A 20,415-nucleotide genomic window follows, 5' to 3' on the forward strand; every position below is an offset into this window, starting at 1 on the left:
CATTTCTCTCTTGTTTCATTCAAAAGTCAACAACTAAAACAAAAACTGTCTTTAACATCTATACCCATACTCTTTATGATAGATTTCTATACTACAGTACTATACAATGCCATTTTTTGGTAATGATGATGATTTTTATTTTAAAATTCTTACACTGTATTTTGTTCCCGAGTATGCGTAGCTACATTTCATATTATGATACAATGAACAGAGTCCAAGGAACGGTCCTTGACATCTATATACTCCAGACCTTAATCAGAGGGCAGTGTATGAAGTGAGGTAGAACACAGACCCATCACATTATTCTCTGAATAACTGCTCCCCACCCACTCTTCTTTGAAAAATAATATAGGAAGATACACTGTATGCTATTCATGACAAATGCCCCTTTCAGAGAACACAGGCATAAAAGCCCATATGCAGCTGAAATGACATGAACTCTTGATAACGTCGTAGAATCCCATTCATACATGAATCATCATGCCAACATTGTATGTCGCTATATTGTACGTTGTCATATGACAGAGAGCCAGCATACTGGTTAGGGCTGTGACTTACGATAATGCTGACATTCTATGACATTTAGGCCTCTTTATATCCAGATCGGATCTGGATGAAGGGCGGAAAAGTGGGCCAAAGATGCATGGTAAAGTTCACCGGAGAACTGACATTTACAAAATGCCTTGCATCTGTGTACACGTGGACTGTTGTGATATATGTTTGTTTGTGAATATGCATATACCCAAGCTCATTTACATACCAGTCTCTTCGTTTTGTGGGAGGCGATAGTCAAGTACCAGTCATGTGCTGCTGGTTCTCTCGTCTTCACTAGTTTACCGCTTTCTTGCGCATGTAATACTATAAAGTGAAAGCCCCTTATTTGGCATCGATTTCTTTTATTGAAATCATTTGGCAAAGCGGGTTTCAATTCAATTCAATTTTATTGACTGACTTTTTGGAGTAGACTTATCATGGAGAAGTAGGCCAAACCCTGCCCAGTCCCAAACAGTCAAAATCATGTTAGCATGTCTACCATAGCGAAGAGCACATTATATCTTTTAAACTATCAATCAAGACAATAAATGACCAAGAATGGAAGCCATATGATTGTAGTCATGAAGACATTGGAAAACAGACCAAAATTATAAAAAAAAAGAATGTGTATATGATATGCATATGATTATGTAACATGTTTGCCTCACTTTGTTGCTTCGATCATTATCATGAATTTGTTTGTACACTGGTAACTGCACTTCCCTATAACATGTGCTACATACAACATGAAAAAACAACAACACAGTAGCAACACTCTGTTCAAAGGGTATTCAAGTAGATATGTATTAATCTGCAATCCACAGAGAATAGCTTAATGAAAGTTGCACTACACTGATTTCTTTAGGACTTATCCTGAACCAACAGCATAAACAAGAAAATGAAATGCCTATGAGAGCAATTTGTCAGCATCCCGATAGAACGACGAAATTCTGCTGATGCTTGAGAAATCATACGACTCCCCCTGGAGTAACAAATGAGCACCATCAATTACGGTGTTGTTGTTGTTGTTGATGTGGTTGTCACTGTCTTTATTATTGATTAGCATCCTGCAAATGTAGACTCTCCGATTTGCTACGCACGCACCATTTTTCATCTCACAGGAATTTTATCTAACAGACAACAAAATTCTTCAGGTGGGTCATCCGTCATACGAAATACGAGAGGCGGGATGGATGTTTGTGCGCCGGAGCTCATCATGTGGAGACGATGCTAAGAGAGCTCTTTCCTTCGGCTGCCATGCAGTCTGTTTGAGTTCGTGATGATTGTTGAAATTTTGCCTCCCGGACCAGAAAAAAAAAAAATGTCGTTGAAATTGAGGATGGAATGGTCACTTGTGCTTTAAAACCTTGTGAACACACCTGCTTTGCCTGTAGGTAAACACTGCGTGAAATATACTTGGACGGAATTATATTGACTATGCATGCAGGCTCTTCATCTCTCACACTCCATCTCTCTCTCTCTCCACCCCCCCCCCCCCCCGCCCTTTCTCTCTTTCTGTCGTCTTTCCCACACCATTATGTATTGGTGATATATAGTGTGGTATTCCACAATGTAGTATGCATTACAGCCACATCCCAAGCTACAGGTTTCTGACTGTTACAATGCATAATATATAATGAATATTACATACTCCTGTCGTAAATGAATTTGACAACAACAACAAAACATAACCGTTTTGAATATCATTACAGAATTTGATGCTAGATAATGTGAAAATGTTTAAAAGTTCTATTAATGTCTTATTCGTGTCATTTTCACTTAGATTCCCCTATTCTGTCATTCAGAATAACTCTGTCTTTCTAGTGAATTCTTAATGAAACGTTCTCACATGTGCACATGTACACTTGTACGTTTTTGCTTTTTTCCATCATATAGCGGCTTTAAAGAGATCCAGTTTACAAAGATACAGAAGGTGATCCGAGAGGATACTCGGATCACCTAATTAGTATGAGAGACTGTTCTAGCATATAACTGCTATTAAACATTGGGTACCCTCCTAATTAAACCCTATGTGTATTTTGAATGCTGATTGGCATAGAAATCCCCATAGCAGTGTATACACTGTCCAAGGTCCCTGATACAGAAAGAGTTAATGAGAAAAACAGTCAAAGCTTGAAACACCAAGTAGATTGCATTTTAATTCGTGCTAGAAAATCTAAAACATCAGTCCTCGCACCGTGAAATTGAAATACTCGCCCCCGCAAAAGGCGTGTCTCCGCAGTTTAAAGGTCTTCACCTTTTTGATATTATTCAGTGCAAGAAGGGCACTAGCTTGCCAGATTTGCCACTGCATTAATGGCCTTTTGGTTCTCAATAGATGGCACGGCACGATCCTCTAGTACACGGCAAACACTACGGTGAGTAAGAGTGTCTGACGGTTCCCTGATTGATTGCTGCTTCAGGAGCTATCCATCCTTGTTGACCGCGCCACTTTTTCCTCTTTCTCTCTCGTCATGTCCATGTCACCACCGGTCAGTCTTGGTCATTCCTTCTCCTTCTCATCTTCTGCCTCCACCCCTCTCCCTCCCCCTTCCCCTTCCCCTTCTCTTTCTCTTTCTGTTTCTTTTCTTTTGTTTTTTTCTAGCACTGTAGCTGTATACAGGAGTAACACTGCAGTTATTTGCAGCTTAAAATGATGTTTTAACCATTGAGAACAGACTGATTTTGCTACAACACGCATTTCCCATAGACACCTGTCTGAGTACATATGTATACTCGGGACTGGTCCTCAACGGGTTAATGATGAGGACACATTTAAAGGTTCCTCCTCCTTCTCCTTACCACACTCTACCACTTCATACTTGTACAAATCTTATTTCTAAAAGTCGGTTACAGCTGGAAAAAGGCATGATTATGAGATTACTTTAGGAGCTAAAAGGTGCAGGAATGTTGTATGGTAAATGTTATGCCTCAACAGTGACAGTCAACATTTTTCTTCCTCTGTTTTTTATGCCAAGCAAGTGGAATTCCCTAGGTGATACAAATGTCTTGACAGAGTAAAATTTGATTTTTTTTTTTTCCGGGGGGATGTTTAAATTTTGTCACCAATGTCTGCTCTTTGTGTACTATTCTATTAGAATGTGTATACTGTAAAAGTGGTTATTTTCACATGATTAATTTTTCATGCTCAGGTAGGTAAGATAATCGTTGCTTGTTTTAATTCCATGGAATCAAGGCATTAACTACAGAAACATATGACATGCAAGAATATGCATGTCCTTTTATTTCTGCGCTAGTTTCTGGTTGCGCGAAATGTACAAAAATTTCAGCACTCTGAAAATGTCCACTTTTACAGTAATGTCAAGACAGTAGAGTGAAGACAACGAACCAAGCAGCCTTGATTTTATATGGCAATAATTTTGTCCTCATTATTATGCAAATGGTGCTATTCAGCAGTATTTAGCAGGTAATCATAGTTCTCCAGTCATCTACCCCATTATATCTCTATCGATGATATTGAGTTGAGAAGCCTAACAACCTTAATATTGAATGAGTTGTTTATCAGTTGACGTCAGTGAAGAATAATCAATAAACAATTCACAATTCTGATGAACTTAACTTGTTTTTATTGTCCCAACTGCATGGGTGTTTGGAGGAGGTGGGGGGGGGGTGTAGGGGACTTTGGGTTAATAATAATATGTAAAATTGAAGCAGGGAGGTGAGCTTCTGGTTGAAGCAAGGGAAAATATTTGATGTCATTTTCCAGATGTTTAAGCGAGTGCACCACACAGAGTCATCACAAATTACGTTCACATTTGAATTACTACAGTAATATGATGACACCATTTTCATTGGCCAAATTCCATGGTTATAAGATGCCATGGTAATCCACTTAGTACGATCTTCTTCGCAAAATGCCATGGTATTTCTGGTAAACATTGTGCATGTGCATATCTCCCGCAGGAAAACACACAAAGTGTGTCTGGCCATGTGAGAATTAACACACCGCTGTATGATCAACAGTATTTTGCGAAATGATTCACATATAATCTTGCTTGCATATTTTGTACAAAGTTTAGATCACACATGATAAATGTACCACCTCAAATCCCATGGTTTTCACAATTTATTTCGCAGTGTATTTCACGTTGTGTTTGCATCCAATGTGAATGCAACTACTGCCGCGTCACCACCGATGTAGGCTAGTTGACTGTAATCACTTTATAACCCCTCACAGCCCAATTGTAACTGGCCAAAACTGCACACTAAACTGGGTGTGCTCCCTCAGGTAGAGGCAGGAGAAAGTATCGGTTCCAGAAACTTTCCCACAAAATTGTATTTATAGGACAGTGTGTCAGTAGTAGGTGAGAAAGCTGGCTAGAGTTTCACCTTAGGGACACATTGTTGACCTTTACAAATGTATGTATAATCTCCAGTGGCAGTGGATTATACAGGTTGAGTCAACAAACATGTACAATATCATTGTAGATAGGAGTGTGGATGTGTGTGTTTGTGTGTGTGTGTCTGTCTGTCTGTCTGTCTGTCTGTCTGTCTGTCTGTCTGTGTATTTGTTTGTTTCATCATTATTTCATCATCAAACCCTGCTGCTCAGTATTATGATGTGATTAAAGTGACCACCTTCCCTATATCATTAGTAGATGTTGACAGGTTGAAAGAAATTTCCAGGAGCATAAGGGTTTTGCAAAGTCCAGTGTAGAATGAAATTAAAAAAAAAAGAATAAGAGAGAATGCATCCACAAACAAACACAAATACCTCAAAGGGAAACAGAGAAAGCAACCAAACAACAAACAAACAAACAAACAGACCGTGCATGCTTTAAACCTGCCAGCATGGATGTTACTGCTTTGGTCAATGTTATGATTACAATTACATGTACCTTTTCTTCATAGGATTCATCTTTGGGTAATTGCTATCATATGGGGAAAGCAATTGTCAAAAGTGTGATTGTGTTGTGCTCTTATTCAAACCCAGACAAAGCCTAATTGTCATAAAGCCATTTCCATTAGCATGAATGAGAAATAAAAAGCAAAGTTTTGTAGCCATTTTTTCCCAAATGACTTTATAGCAAACTATTCCAAGGATTAAGTAACTGTGGAGTAATCATGATAAGTTGTTTATATTTAATGTGCAGAGTATCACGGTGTATCCTCATATTTCTTTTTTCTTTCCTCATCCGCTGAAGTTATCATTTACTCATCGCTGTATTATAAGTTGAATGATTTATTCCCACAATCCTTGAAAGTGTAGTTGGGGGAGGGGCTTTTAAGAGCCTTATTGAAGTATTTAAAAAGAATAGAGTGGATATAACCTGCAAGGTAGAGGTAGAAATGGATACCCATTGTCAAAATAGTTTCCACTGTCCACTCTTTTTCATCCGCTTGATCGTACACATGACTTGCCTCGTTTCCATGGCAACACAAGTGGCAGTCACTGATGGGTAGGTTTCCTCCAGGATTTATTCATGTAGCTGGAATGGAATGAAAAAAGAAATGGAATGAGACTGGAAAACAGAATTCTATTTTGTTGAAATGAGAGACTTCCCAAATAGCATAGTTACGTGTAGGAGAGTGGGTCTGTTTATGCAGACTATGTGACTTATCCATCAGCACCAAAACTGGCTCATTAGCAAAGCCATTAGTGTCATTTTACTGGTGCTGAAAATATGTTGTCTGAAAATCTGGGTGAAGTGTCCATGAGAACATATGGAACAATGTAAAGGTGTAGTCTCTTTCCACAGACATGTCTTAGAGGATCCACACCCATGGGATTGCATAAAGTTCAATGTACTATACCACTTTTCCTTTCTCCACATTTATACTTTCTAGCAGTCGCAAAAAAAAAATGTAAAAAGCACAAACAAAAAGGTTTCAGATGGAATTATGATATGACAAGATGTTCAGAAACATCAAAATAAATTAGTGACATTTATCAACAAATAGGGCAAAAATCTTAACTACTGCATAATGTATGACTAGATTGCTGTACTCAAATGTTTTGCATGTTTTGACATCCGCTCCATTTGCTTTTAATCTAAACTTTCTTCTTTCTTTAAATCTGTCTCGTGATTGAGATAATCTTCTCTGTAATCAACACACACCTTGCATATTTGAGGGTTTTTTTAACATACGAATTTTGACAATGAGAAAAATAAAATTATACTTGAATTGAAAGCCAGTGATAATGACATTTGATTCAAACTTTGGGCTGAACAGTTGCACAATATGAAATCTCTTCTCTGTAACACTATGAATGTCTGGAGGCTTTAGACTAGTTATTAGGAAGAGAATTAATGGGGCAACAATTTGTTGATGCTTGCACTGTGCGTTAAGTCATTTATGGGCCGTGCTACGTAACTACCCATGGAGTAATGCCTTCGTTGATGCCAAAAATCTTGTGTTCAACTAAAAAGGGCATCTAGTATGGAGATATTAGTCTATATCTGTCCCAGTAGTGATGGGGATCTACAGTAATTAGAGAAGGATAACATGGGATAGATTCCACATCAGCTGTGCAGAACTTCTTGTTTGTTGGTTCTCCACAGGACATTTACTGCAGAAATGCATACACAACTGTATTTTTGGAAAGTGCTATTTTTACTGATGATTTAGTAGGTCCCATCTGATATTGGTTATACTGTTTTCATATGGATTTAGGCTCGAGGTAAGGGGACACACTGTGTTTTTCTTCCTTAGGTTTAGTTGCTTGTGTGTGAGTGAAAGATTGTGATAGGTATATATGCAGTATACAGAAACCTAATGGGGGGGGGGGGGTAGTGGTGAAAAAAAAGGAGAAAATAAGCAAATTGCACAATTTCTTCAGATTTTACATGTACCAGATGCCACAAATCACTCGTCATGCTGTTTGGGCAGTTGAAACGCTTGAAGATCAAAATAAGTATTCAGGTAATCCAGTGGTTAAGATGACATTTTCATGATCGTATTAAAATACATGCTCATACTCCTACACAAACACACGCACACATATGTTATTTGATCGTCCCACATACCAAACTCCACACGGTCTTATCAGCCAGTTCATTGAAATTCCTCACAGGTATAGAGGCAAGTGTGGGCATATCAATCATGCTTAGCAGATTATGCTTGCTGTTTCTTGTTTTTGTCATCCACACATGATCAGAGATGAAATTCAAATCTGAAATTTCCTTAGGTGGCAGCATTTAGTGTCCTAAATAATCCTAATTGGAAATTCAAGTTCCTGTAGCCACATACCCCCACATACCTAATAAACAGTTAGTGGGCAGCAGTAGTTATTTATAACGATTACAATCATACTTTTTTGAGAAATGATGTCAGCTCCATAGATGCTGTATGAAGTGTTGTTTATCCAATCTCCCTTACCCATTTTTTTTTTTTTTTTTTTTTGGGGGGGGGGGGTTGTTTGGAAAACCTGTCTTTCAAATAAAAAGTTTCTTGCATATTGCAAATGCATAGACGGTGTATGCTCCTCTACACAAGATCGTACAACTTAACACAAGGCTTTCAAGTACAAAACGCAAGTCACCACTGGGTGATGGTCTAATTGTGCAGACTCTACACCCACGAGAGTTAACACAATACATATCAGCAAGCCAATCGACCTATTTTTCTTTGTTTTGTTGTTATTTTTTTTGTATACAACCAAGAAATTAAGTAGATATTGATTGTATGCTCGGTATGTATAGCAGTTGCACTGTAGATAACGATGTGATGTAGAATGAAGTGCTGTGAAACGACTAAATGATTTGTAAGATTTGCACAATTATTCAAATGTTTTATTATCATATTGTATTGTATTCTTTTTTTCTACTGCAGTTTGCATACATGGATACTCTATAGATTGCAATTTCCTTCTTTGTAATGACAGACCCCAATATTGTAAAGATGTATATATGTCATGTAGTGTCATTTTCAAGAATTAGCACTTTCTTGAAGATGCGAACCACATTTCCGTCGTCCTGAAAAAAAAAATAGAAATGGATGGTCAGGGCAAGCTAGAAGACCAGGGGAGTGAACATAGCCCATGATTTCTTGGTCAAAAGTTTGGTCTAATAGTTAGCTTTTTGCCAAAAAATACTCATACTAGGTTTATGTCTTTTTTATATGTATTTATACATGTATATGAGCATGAAAAAATAAGCAAAAGTTTGAGATATTTCAGTGTGCAGGTGATTTTCCAATATTTGTGACTGTAAGGTATGAAGTGTAAGACTAGTCCCCATATTGATGATATCCTTCAATATGTCTCCTGGTTACACTGCTCCGTATCTCAAAGTATTTTAGCCATCTTTTTCTCCATCAACCTCTAATGACATGCTTCTTCCTTGCTTGTCGTTGTACTGTTGTTCAGAGTTTTGCCATTGTGTCTGAGTATTCTTTTATCATGTCTAATCACCTTTGTTTATTTCTTGACTTTTGTGCATCACAGAAATTCCACATAATGATGACATTCAGGAGAAAATTCTGGACTTTATCAGCAAACGAGATGGAGGTAAGTGCAGTTTTCCTAGTCCTTTAGGATACACTGTATCACTTGCTCGTTTAAGTGCTACAATACCATGCCAGTTCCAAGAGATTTTTTTTTTTGGGGGGGGGGATTTATCTATCAAACATAATTTACTAAGGATATGAATTATGCCATGTAGCAATATGATAAACAATGCTATGTAGTGCATAAAGAGTCTGATTGAGGGCATATATCACATTCAGAGCAAAATTAAAATAGTCAAACATTGGAGCTACAATATGTATAATGATTACTTCTTGAAATTTCATTGAACTTATTACTGTTCCTCAGTAAAAAGAAAAAAAAATATTATAGGTTTACAGTTTTCTCATTTTACATAACATAGTTTTAGACTGAAGGAACTGCAGCTTTCTAAAGTAATTTTGAGCACCAAATGCTTGGGCATTACATGTGAAAGGTTGAGCTGAGCAACAGCCCACTAGAACCATGAGATGGAGCCTATGCAGGGTGTTTTATATACATGGTCATTCTAGAATCTGGTATGGATTGTGTTTTAACTGATTGTCCATACACATGTATCACCACTCCCCAACAATCAAACTGTGCACACGCGAGTACTTCCCGTGTGAATCAGCGCTACAACGTAGCCCACTTCACTGCAGCTGGTGTGTTGATTCTGACGTCCCAGTGGAGGTTTCTTCCTAATTTAACCATGAACTATCGCTGTCCTCACGTTTTCCCTAGCAGTAACCAAACGTGAAATGAGCTCATATTTGGAGGGGAACGTGTAAGCATTAATCCCTCCCGTATCAATTCATGATGGAGTTAATGTTATTAAGGTAGCATGTTAATCCACTCTGCTCTGAAATCTGCCAAGGACGTAGCTTGTTTGGAGGCCAGCTAATCACACTAATGGTAGTCAGGTATATACTAAGAATCCATTTACCTTCTAGCTGTTTATTATTTCAAAACAGATGTATTTAAGACTGCAATTTTTCATGGACTTGCCATTTCATATACTGTATACGGCATACATTTCACAAGGTTTTTGTTTTCACAAATTTCGCAACACAGGTGCCTTTTGCACATTAAAAAACACACAATATTAGTAACTCTGATCATGCCGTGAATTTGATGTGCATACATTGTATGTGCACACTTCTCCAGTCATATGTCTGTATTCCACAGTTGGTATGATGATTTGATGTTCATTTGTGACATTGTTAGGAAGTCCTGATTTGCAAAAAAAAATAGACTCGCTAAATAAGTATTCAGTAGGTTTTTCAGAACCAAAGAGAAAAGGGTCATGGGTATGTTGTGAGTGTGTGTTTGTTGGTGTGTGTGTGAGTTTGTGGTTTTTATGTGCTTTGGGTCAGGTACAAGGTGTATGTTTTGGAGTGGATCATGAATGCATGCATATGTTGACCTCAAATACTCCTTACATATATACAATATGAACTTAGCTCTCCTCTCTCTGTCCATACGTTGATAGATAGATGAATATGCATGTCTCTTTCTTTCTCTTGCTCTGTCTATGTATATATCTATCTCTCTGTCTCTTTCTATCTATTTATCTATCTATCTATTTATCTATCTATTTATCTATATATATCTATCTATATGCATTATATGCATTGAAAGTTTTTGTTTTGTTTTTTTTTCACAAAGTATTTGATAATTTATAACAAAAAAGTATTGCAGAGGGATTCTAATATATGCTGATAAACATAGTCAGATACAGTTTGTGGCTAAAAGGTCTCAGAAATAAATATATTTTTGTTTCTCTGTAAATAAATACATGCAGCCAAGCCAGTCCCTATCTGCCCCCCCCCCCCCAAAAAAAAAAAAAGAACACCCACAAGATTTAAGAGAATCAGGATGATTGACCTTTATGGCTTGTCAGCCTTAGGGAAAATTTTTTCTACTCTTAGACTGGATGACTGAAACAATTTGGTAAAGATGGATAACCCTTCACTTTGATAGATAGGTTTAAACATGTTTTAGGAAGATATTGATTGCAAAGACAATTAATCACCATTTTTATAGTTTTTTTAAAATCCAAAATGAGGTCTTCATAAAATACAGAAAATGAAATCTTTTCAATGATACTGCACTTGTTATAAAACAAGAAATATTATTGAATATATCATTAAAATTATCTCATATATCTTAATCATATTCTTTGTTTTTCAGAAGCTTCCATCTCATATCTCATCTTGATAAAAATGGGTATATATGTATTTTTTTGCATGTAAACTCTTCATATGTTAGCAAGCTGTAGAAGAGTAAAAGGTAAATAATTTGGAGTCAGTGAAGGATATATACATTTTTAGCTGTAGTACACTCTAAATTGGTTGGATTAAAAAGTCGTCTAATAGACCATGAGGAGGGACAAATGCAAATAAGATTATTAATTTCAAATCTAATGGATTTAATTTCTAAATCAATTAGACTAAAAATTGTAATCTTATGTAGATTTGTCCATCCTCATGGTCTTACTAGATTACTTTTTAATCCAACAATTTTAGAATGTAATTAAATTTTGGACCTTTTGACAATGTGTCATAAGACTGCCACAGAAAAACTGTATATGTGTGAGTGTTTATTCTTGCTCGAAGTGAATTTAACTCATAAAGAATATCTGTTCCTGCTCCCAGACAATATGAGAAATGTTATCAGTTTGCCCAAGCAGAAGAGAATGAAGCGGCAGTACGTGTTGGTTGGAAAAGTGAGGAGCTGTGTATGACTCAGTGCATGCAGGATGATGTGATTATCTCATATCTTCCATGGTCTGTCATTGCCAAATTGATCTCTTCTGATACTTATCACTCAACTCTGCTTTCGAGGCAAAGCGGCCAAGATTGGGGCCAGAGGATGTATATGTACACATCCCTTGCTGTGTTTTGTTTATGTCTGCCTGTGATTCCTTAGATTTGGGTTGTCTCCAAACGACCTTGTTTGTTTGTTTGTGTGTGTTTTTAATGAGTATATAGATTGTGATCACATACATTGTCAACTGAGGTAGCTGCTCACTAAATAACCTGCTGTGAGATATTCAGTGTAACTGAAATTGACTTCTGAAAGATTAGCCAAGATTTTCTTCATCATTTGCTTCGTATAGTGTCTTTGAACTTTCATTGATCTAAAATTAATATGCACATAAAATGTGAAAATTATATCAAATGAAATGAGTGCATTGAAGGTGGTAGCTCAACTGAAGAGTATTATAATTTCTTTTTCTAGCAAGATTATTTGAAAGTTATTGTGGCACAGTGTCCCAACTCTTGTCATTTTCATGTTTTCAGCTGTAAATGATCTTATTTTGTGTATCAGGGCGATTACCCCATGGCTAAATACTGGTAAGTTGTAACGTTAGTGTAAAGATTAGGGTTAGGTTCATGGCCGGCGGAAGGGGGGGGGGAGGGGCCAGGGGGGCTTGCCCCCCCCCCCCTCCCCACCCCACTTTTTGTGCACCATACAAGGAAATACATAAGGTGTCATCACTTTGGGGCCCCCCCCCCCACTTTTTTTAAACCCAGAAGCACGTAAGTGCCACTAAAAAGAAATAGATAGAGATCTTGAAGTGTGAGTGCGGTAATGTTATGTTTTTCCACTGAAGACCCTTTTTTTTTTTTGCTTGTCAGCTGAAGAAACCCGAAAGTGGAAAGGGAGAAAGGAGCTGAGGATTTTTTTGGTTGTTGTTGCTTTTTTTGTTGTTGCTTTTTAGCTCATGAAACCCAGAAGTGGCCCCCACTTTTGAAAACGTTCTGCCGGCCATGAGGGTTAGGTTAAGGGTTAGAGTTTGGATTAGAGTTAGGATTAGGTTCAGGATAATTGTACGTTAGGGTTAGGGTTAGGGTCAGGGGAAGGGTCCGCGGTATAAATTGCCCAGTTATTTTGATGAGTGGAATTACATACATGTACAAATTTTTTAGTTGTTTTGTTTTGTTTTTGTTTGAGAAACTTTTCATCATGCTGTATGTTGATTAGTTTTGTTCTTTTGTTTTTCAATCTCTGTTAGGTTCAAGGCTTCCTCCGGCCCCCAACCCACCCATAGAGGTTGAGAAACCACCTTCCCTCGACCCAGTCCAGCCAGCTCCTGATGCTGATACCGGTGAGCTCCTGGCTGATGCAGATCCCACTGGAGGAGAGGTTGGAGGTGCTGGTGCTGGTGCTGGTGGTCCGGACCAGGGAGTTGATGAACAACCAAACATAGGGGGCGGTAAGCAACTTTTTCCTTGTCTATATCTTTCATTAAGCTGCATTTACACCATGTTCCCGGTGGCCATGGCAGCCCCATTTGCCAGAAACGCAGTGTGCCGTGGGTAGATGAGACATAATTCTCCTGTTTTTCCCTCTTCGCATTCTAGTCTTGTTTGTTCCGGTCCTCGCCTCGGTGAACATATAGCTATCAGATGCTGTTCTCACAGCGTCTGATCAGGCTAGATTATCAATATTTTCTGTCTTGTCTCGCTACGGACTGCCTACAAGTTTTGTTACGGTCTATTACGTGTTTCATTGTGTTCACCCCGTTTTATCACGGCATACAAAATTTCTCATAACACCTGGACTGCTGTGGCAAATTTTTTGACAGTTTTTTGGGGTTTTTTGGCAATCACGGTCTGCCACGTTAGACAATCCTGTCACACCGCATCATTTCACGTCCATCCCGGTCTTTCCACGGTGGCCTGAAATGGGGCTGCCGTAATTGCCGGGAACATGGCATAAATGCAGCTTTACCTGAGCTGCCTTCCGCCACCTAGCTGTTAGCTATGAATAGAGATTCAAGATACAAGAGCAGTGGAAGTTATCTCGCTCTCAATAAAGCTCCCGTAAATGGCTCTTTTGTGTGGATGGAGCTTAATTGGTGTGCTAAATACTCGAGTTAAGCAGAATTGCAGCAAATCAGGTGTCCTCTTTGATGCTATGCCAGTAACGCAGTGTGAAACACATCAGTTTTGAGGCTGCTTTCTGAGTTTTCTAGGAAGAAAATGTTCTATTCATTGGACACGCATATATTTTTTCCATTACCTTAAAATGGTTGTGAAATTTTCTTCTCATTTCACAGACATCAAATGCACACCAACATTTTACTAGATTTCACAAGATTTCATCACAAATTGCATACATTGTTCTAACTCAGTGATTGACACCTATCAGATGAGGCAATGTTTAGGAGAAATGAATTGCCTCATTGATGATAATAGCTTTTAACAACTAATCTTTAAAGCCACTATGATTTCCTATCTGTTGTAAAATCTGCTGTTAAGTGCTACAAGGAAATAAAAAAGTCAAAACAAAATAGGTTCATTGCACAATGCTAAATATGAATACATCAAAATCGACAGTCATCGCATATGGGAGCTATTTGATTGTTGTTGTCTTTTTTTTTCTAAGGCCAATTATCTGTGATGTAGCTTTCAGAGTGCAGTGTGCATATGACATTTGAGTGACGAGCAAAAATTTAGATCATGTGTTCCTCCGCAATTGGACTACCTCGCTACTTGACCTAGATCCAGTCGGCCAAGATGATGTGTCACCACGGTTACCGCTCAGGGGAACAGATGGTCCACCTTGGCGCGGTACTTGAGCCACTTGTTATATTTTGAAATTTACAGGCTGCTGAGCTGAAGGAAAATTAGGGAAAACGTGACGGCAATCGCAAGGCTTTAATAAGGTTCTCTTTTCAATAGATTGCAAAGGTATTTCTTATGTGTGTTTTTTTTGTTGCGCTGAGATTGATAAATGACGTTTGAATGGAGCTCCGCCTGCTTTAAAAATGTAAGACAGGTTGAAAAAAAAAACCACCAGCCTTCAAGATATGCTGCTTGGGAACTTTTTTTTAACGTATACCAGTTGTAGGTGTTCTGTGTTGGTCTATCCTCACCAATCATGGTATTGTAGAGATAGTGCAGTGACAGCATGGAGTAGTGTTGGCTACCTCGGGCCAACAATGCAATCTGTGTGTGCTTAGTATCAAATTGTGGGAATGCTCGTGACATTTGGCTCATATCCATGGCAACCGCATCCCAGGAGATGCTTCTCATCCAATGTTTCATTGGACTCACTGTGTTTGTGAGACGTGAATCCAGTTGTGCACCACACGGGGAAGTAATTTTAAGTCAATAACAAAAGCATTTAAAGAGTATCAAATTTTTTGAAATGTAGATGCACAGCAAAATTTATAAGAGGAAAACACAAAATATTAAATTCTCGTGATCCTTTTTCAGGCTTTTAAAAGATCACAGAACATCTTCAAGATTGAGTTTGTAAAGTATCTTCACGATTGAATTTGTAGATATACAAAATCCTAAAACCTTAATGTTTCATTAAAGTTATCATAATCAATATGTGCACATTTGCAAACAGCTGGACTTACCTAAAAAGATTCAAATTGAAATGGTATTCCTTTGTTGAGTTGATTTTGATGTCGATAAAGAATCAAATAAGCAGAATGATTACAGTGTTAGAAAAATCCAACATGATATGACACAGTTAAAGAAATTTTGCATACATGATTCTATGAAATAATGAAATTTTTATTTCATAAGAACATGCTGCTCTTTCTCCTGCTAGCTGTTTGTCTACCACTCCACCTGGTTTCTCCTGCTTAAAATAAAGCTTTCAACTCAATTCAGTTCAATTTTAGTCTTATCATAAAACGGCAAATAAAAATCTAAAGACTAACTGTATTTTGATTTACATCAAATTTGACGACAAAATAATTCAACTTTACTGCAGAGAGACACAAAGAAGGAAATACACCAAACTAACACTACACAATAAATAATTCATATTGACCCTCTTCCCCCACCACCCCCCCCCCCAAAAAAAAAAGAATACCTCACTATATTATAATGAGATTGTCATAGAAATTAATAGCACCAATTCTATCAACAGAAAAACTGCATTTGACAGCAGGGAAATTGCACATACCCTCACAAAATGTGTTATAATTCAATATACTTATGTGTTATTCACACATTAAAACTCTTTAAATATTTTCTAATGAATAAATGTGCATTGCGTCAAAATACCAACTTAAAAGTGAATGTAATAATACACAAATATCTAACTTAATTTCAACCAGCTGCTGATTGATTAAAGTTATGGAAGAGAATGAAAAACCAGACATGATATATACATTGTAAGGCAAACATCTTAAAGGGATGGTATAGTATTGATGGAGATGAGGATTGGGCTTTAAACTTTTTGAAAGATACTATTAAAGAAACCACATATGAAATAGTACAGAGCATACCATTCTAAGAGGAATTCAAAGTTTATTTGATGAAAATCGGTTTTGGAATTGCTGAGACATCCAAAACAAGGTAAAACAAAGTGATCCTAATAAAAGTTGGGTCCCACCTTTTATTACAATCGCTCTGTCTTGGAAATCTCAGCCATTTCAAAACCAATTTTCATCAAATAAACATTGATATCCTCTTGGACTTACATGCTCTTCTACATTTCATGAGAGGTTTCATGTTATCTCACCCAAAAAATGTTAGAAACTTAAAGTTAGGTCTCAACCAAAACTATACCTTCCCTTTAATGTGCAAAGGCACCAAATCAAGGCTTCCAGTATTGAAAGAGAGAGAGAGACAGCAAAAAAAAAAAGAAAAAAATCTCCTGCCAAACTTCAGTTGTGGCACATATCTTGAAAAATAAAGCTAGGATAGTAGTACCAGAGAGCATTATAAGCCTAGAACTTTAAGGGCCCTTCAGTGGACCCTGGACCTGGGCCGCAAGGGACTTCACGCTAAGCTCTCTTGATATGCACCATGCACGCAATATACTGTGAGTGCAATCAAATTCCTCAGTTTGCTGGGGGCCCAGGCAGGATGTTTCCAGGGGTAAAGTCTCTGCTAATGTTTTATGTTTGGTTTATGAGACATCACTCAGTGTACTGGAAACCGTGGGAAAGCGTCTTAATACCATGAGCTTTAGCAGCGCATATTTCCACAAGATGAAAACTAGATCACATCAAAGTGAAGCGGCACCAGTTTAGCAGCAGGATGGAGGTTAACACTGTACAACACATACTCCAAATCCCTGCATCCCAAATACCATCATGAGGATTTCTATATTGTGGGAATTCAAAGATTGATGTTAACTTTGGGTTTTGCTGTTACAGAGAACTGCATTTGTACCTGTGTGCCATATTAGGGAGCTTTAGATTTTGATGCACAGACGTTTGAGACGACGCTTGCGCTGGACGTTCTCCCCTCCCCTGCGTCGTGCTGAAAAGTAGCTTTAGATTACGCTGGGACGCAACATATAAAGAATAAAATCGCGCCCCATATGATTGGTGCTGAAGTAGCTCTCTACGTTGCAGACTGTGCGGACGTAAAAATAGCCCGGTGCGCGTAGTGAAAAAATAGATCGACTTGACGCGCGCTTCTGCGCACGCTCAAAACATGTTTTTTTCCCTCTGAACGTCCATGTGTCTAAAATCTAAAGCTCCCTTTGTAAGCTTTGAGAAGAATACACTATACAATTGGCCAGCATTGAATCTTTAAAAAAAATAAATAAATAAAATAAATGTATATATATATATATATATATAATTATATATTTAGATTTGTACGACTTTCTGCTATAAATACAAAATTTCCACTGCATACCAAAAGCCTGTGTGCATAGGAAGTGTGTGACTAAATACCACACTTTCAGCTCACTGCCTTCCTATCGCTTTACTTGTGATCAGGAAGAGTATACTCATGTTTGGGCTCAAAATTTGATTAGAATGGATGGATGGAAGTTGGTGCGTCATTAACGAATCCAGGGTGTGTGAGCATGGAGTGTGAAGTATAATGTCATGCCAGTTTCTAACCATCATATTATGATGTGTCGTCTTGTAAATCATAACCAGCTTTTGCAAACTCTCATGACTTTGCACATCTGTGTCTTGTGTAAAGCCCTCATTCCACTGACCATTGCATCAATGCTCATCTGATCCCCAAATGCAAAAAAAAAAAAAATGTCAGAATTCAGATGAGTTGCGATGAAATCTGATGCGACAAGCTCCAGAGACTCACACCAAGGCTCACCGAGCATGATACCCACAAGCACAACACTCCTAGAACCTGGACTCAAATTAACCTATCCAATGACCGTTTAATCATCGGAAAATCAACAGATTGTCATCGGACATTGGCTGGACTGGACATGCCTGATAGTCGCACAACACAAGTCTAACACACATTGGATTGACTCAACACTTATCAAAAATTGACTTGACACTTATCAGACACTGATTAGCCTTGTGACTGGAAATGACATCCGATGGCAACCTAAGCTTTGGGCTTCGCTCCTTCATTGAATGACCTTGCCTCATCAGATCACACTAGACATGTGTGATACTGACTTAATAGTTGACCAACACAGTCTGATTTATCAGACTGTGATCTGAAACACTTCAATTGGTGGCTGGAAGCAAAAAAAAATGATTCTGACAAATGTCCGGTGAGAAAAAAAGTCTCAGTGGGACAGGATATAACGGAAGGAATCACACTGTTACCAATAATGTTAAATAATGAGGTCTGTCAGCAAACTTGATGATTTCTGGTTCTTTGCTTTTTGCAAATTAAACAAACTTCTATCATTTTTCCATCCTTCCTTGCAGATTTGACCAACTTTGCGGAGAAGGAGGCTCTGGCCAGTGACATCCAAGACTCCAACGCACAGGTAGAAGTGGAACAGACGGAGAACAACAATGGAAGCGTCATTTTACTGGAAGAGTGGCAATTTATTTGTAAGTATCAATGGCAACAAATATGAAGAAAACGGTCTGTAAGCTTGTACGTGTTTGTGTGTGTGTGTGTGTGGGGGGGGGGGGGGGAATAGATGGGAAGATAGATACAGTTGAACCTCTCGTATCCAGACAAGTCGGGACCGGGGCTCATCCGGATAAGGGATTTGGCCGGATACGGGAGACTCAATGCTTTATACATGTACATACATACACATGTACTGATGTAGCCCATTGTAGTACCACATGTAGTAATGTGCATACTGCAACCTTTTCATTGTTACATTTGGGGATGTTTGGGGATGTTAAAGTGACTGAAGGTAAGCAATTTGGAAGGAAATTTGATGTAATATATGTTAATCATGTTGGAAGTAACTTCTGTGTTTGTGTAGGAGTTCTCAAGGAGTTGGGAATCCCCCTTTCCTCCCGTAATTATTTTTTTTTTTAAATCACGGTGAGATTGCGTCCGTATAATAGAGAGATCCGGATAAAGGGAGGCCGGATAAGAGAGGTTCAACTGTATGAAGAAAAAAACCAGTCTGTAGGCTTGTGTGTGTGGGGGGGGGGGGGGGGAAATAGATGGGAAGATTTATAGTTTATCTATTTTTGTTTTTTTCATAGTGATTGCGCCTAGCACTATCAAATCAGACGCCTCTTGATAATCAGTTTAATTTTGATGAAAATCTAATTTTACATATATTGAAAGCAATCAACTGAGATGACACAATATATTGCAAAATATGATCGCAAGCTGCGATACACACTCATAAGGTGGTATAGTAAGAGAGAAAATGAGAAAAAAAATGAGAGAGAGATTAGGATCAGGGAGAAGATTATCATCAGCAATGACAGAGAGATTTATTACTCACAATTACAACACTAGAAAAAAAAAGATGAAATACTAGATGTAGGCTTACAGTTGTAGAATTTTAGAGATCAGATAAAAATAATCACAAGCAAGATTATTATCAGCTATGACAGAAAACTATGTCACAAACAAATGCTGACAATAGGAGTAAGATGTATCATTGTTGCCTTTTATCCAGACAATCATTTCTATGCAAACTCTGTTATTCTCTAGTTAAAGAGGCTCATGTTGCTTATGCTTTAGCGAAGGAAATTTCCTAGCGTTGCAGTTATCAACACCAGGCAAGGTCATGGGTGGGGTATGATGGTATTTTTTAAAAGTTTTAAGTTAAGTATTTTGACTCTAACTTCAAACTTCTTGTGCACATTACAATAACAGAAGTTGCAGATGATCTAAATAAATCTTGCTCAAGGTTTGTTAGGATGTAAATGGTGATGATGGAGAAGAATTTTTTGATAGTATCAGAGGTGCCATGCCAGGGACATTCAGTTCTCTTTGTATTACCGCTATTCCTGATTCTGATGATTGTGCATTTTTACTTATCTAAATTCATTTTTTTTTTTGCATGCACAAAAAATACTGTTTCTCCTGTGGTATCTACATATTCTTTTGGAGATTTAAGACATTGTGTAATTTTCAAATTTCAGAAATAGATTTGATAAAGCTTGTGAATTCCACTATAGTGGGTATGTATACCTCTAAGTGATATTTCAACACCAGCAGACAAATTTGTAACAGATGAAATTCAGGGTTAATGGTGCAATGGAATGCGTGCTGTGTCATGGGCATCTTCCAACTTTGGTCACAAGAGGG

The 20,415-nt window shown here is 37.9% G+C and overlaps 1 protein-coding gene across 2 annotated transcripts in view; it reads left to right on the forward strand.

Moving 5' to 3' along the window:
* LOC139724199 (uncharacterized) overlaps nt 1-20,415 on the forward strand; it is a 130,190-nt gene that overhangs the window by 75,418 nt on the left and 34,357 nt on the right. For both annotated transcript variants that reach the window (XM_071635343.1, XM_071635344.1), the window contains 3 exons: nt 8,942-9,004; nt 13,002-13,202; nt 18,609-18,737. In XM_071635343.1, coding sequence (XP_071491444.1) covers nt 8,942-9,004; nt 13,002-13,202; nt 18,609-18,737 — 393 coding nt within the window. The remainder of the gene's footprint in view (nt 1-8,941; nt 9,005-13,001; nt 13,203-18,608; nt 18,738-20,415) is intronic.

Source organism: Diadema antillarum, unplaced genomic scaffold, assembly GCF_040938485.1.
Source record: "Diadema antillarum isolate AM-2024a unplaced genomic scaffold, OU_Dant_1.0 scf00000208, whole genome shotgun sequence".
Classification (NCBI taxonomy): Eukaryota; Metazoa; Echinodermata; class Echinoidea; order Diadematoida; family Diadematidae; genus Diadema; species Diadema antillarum.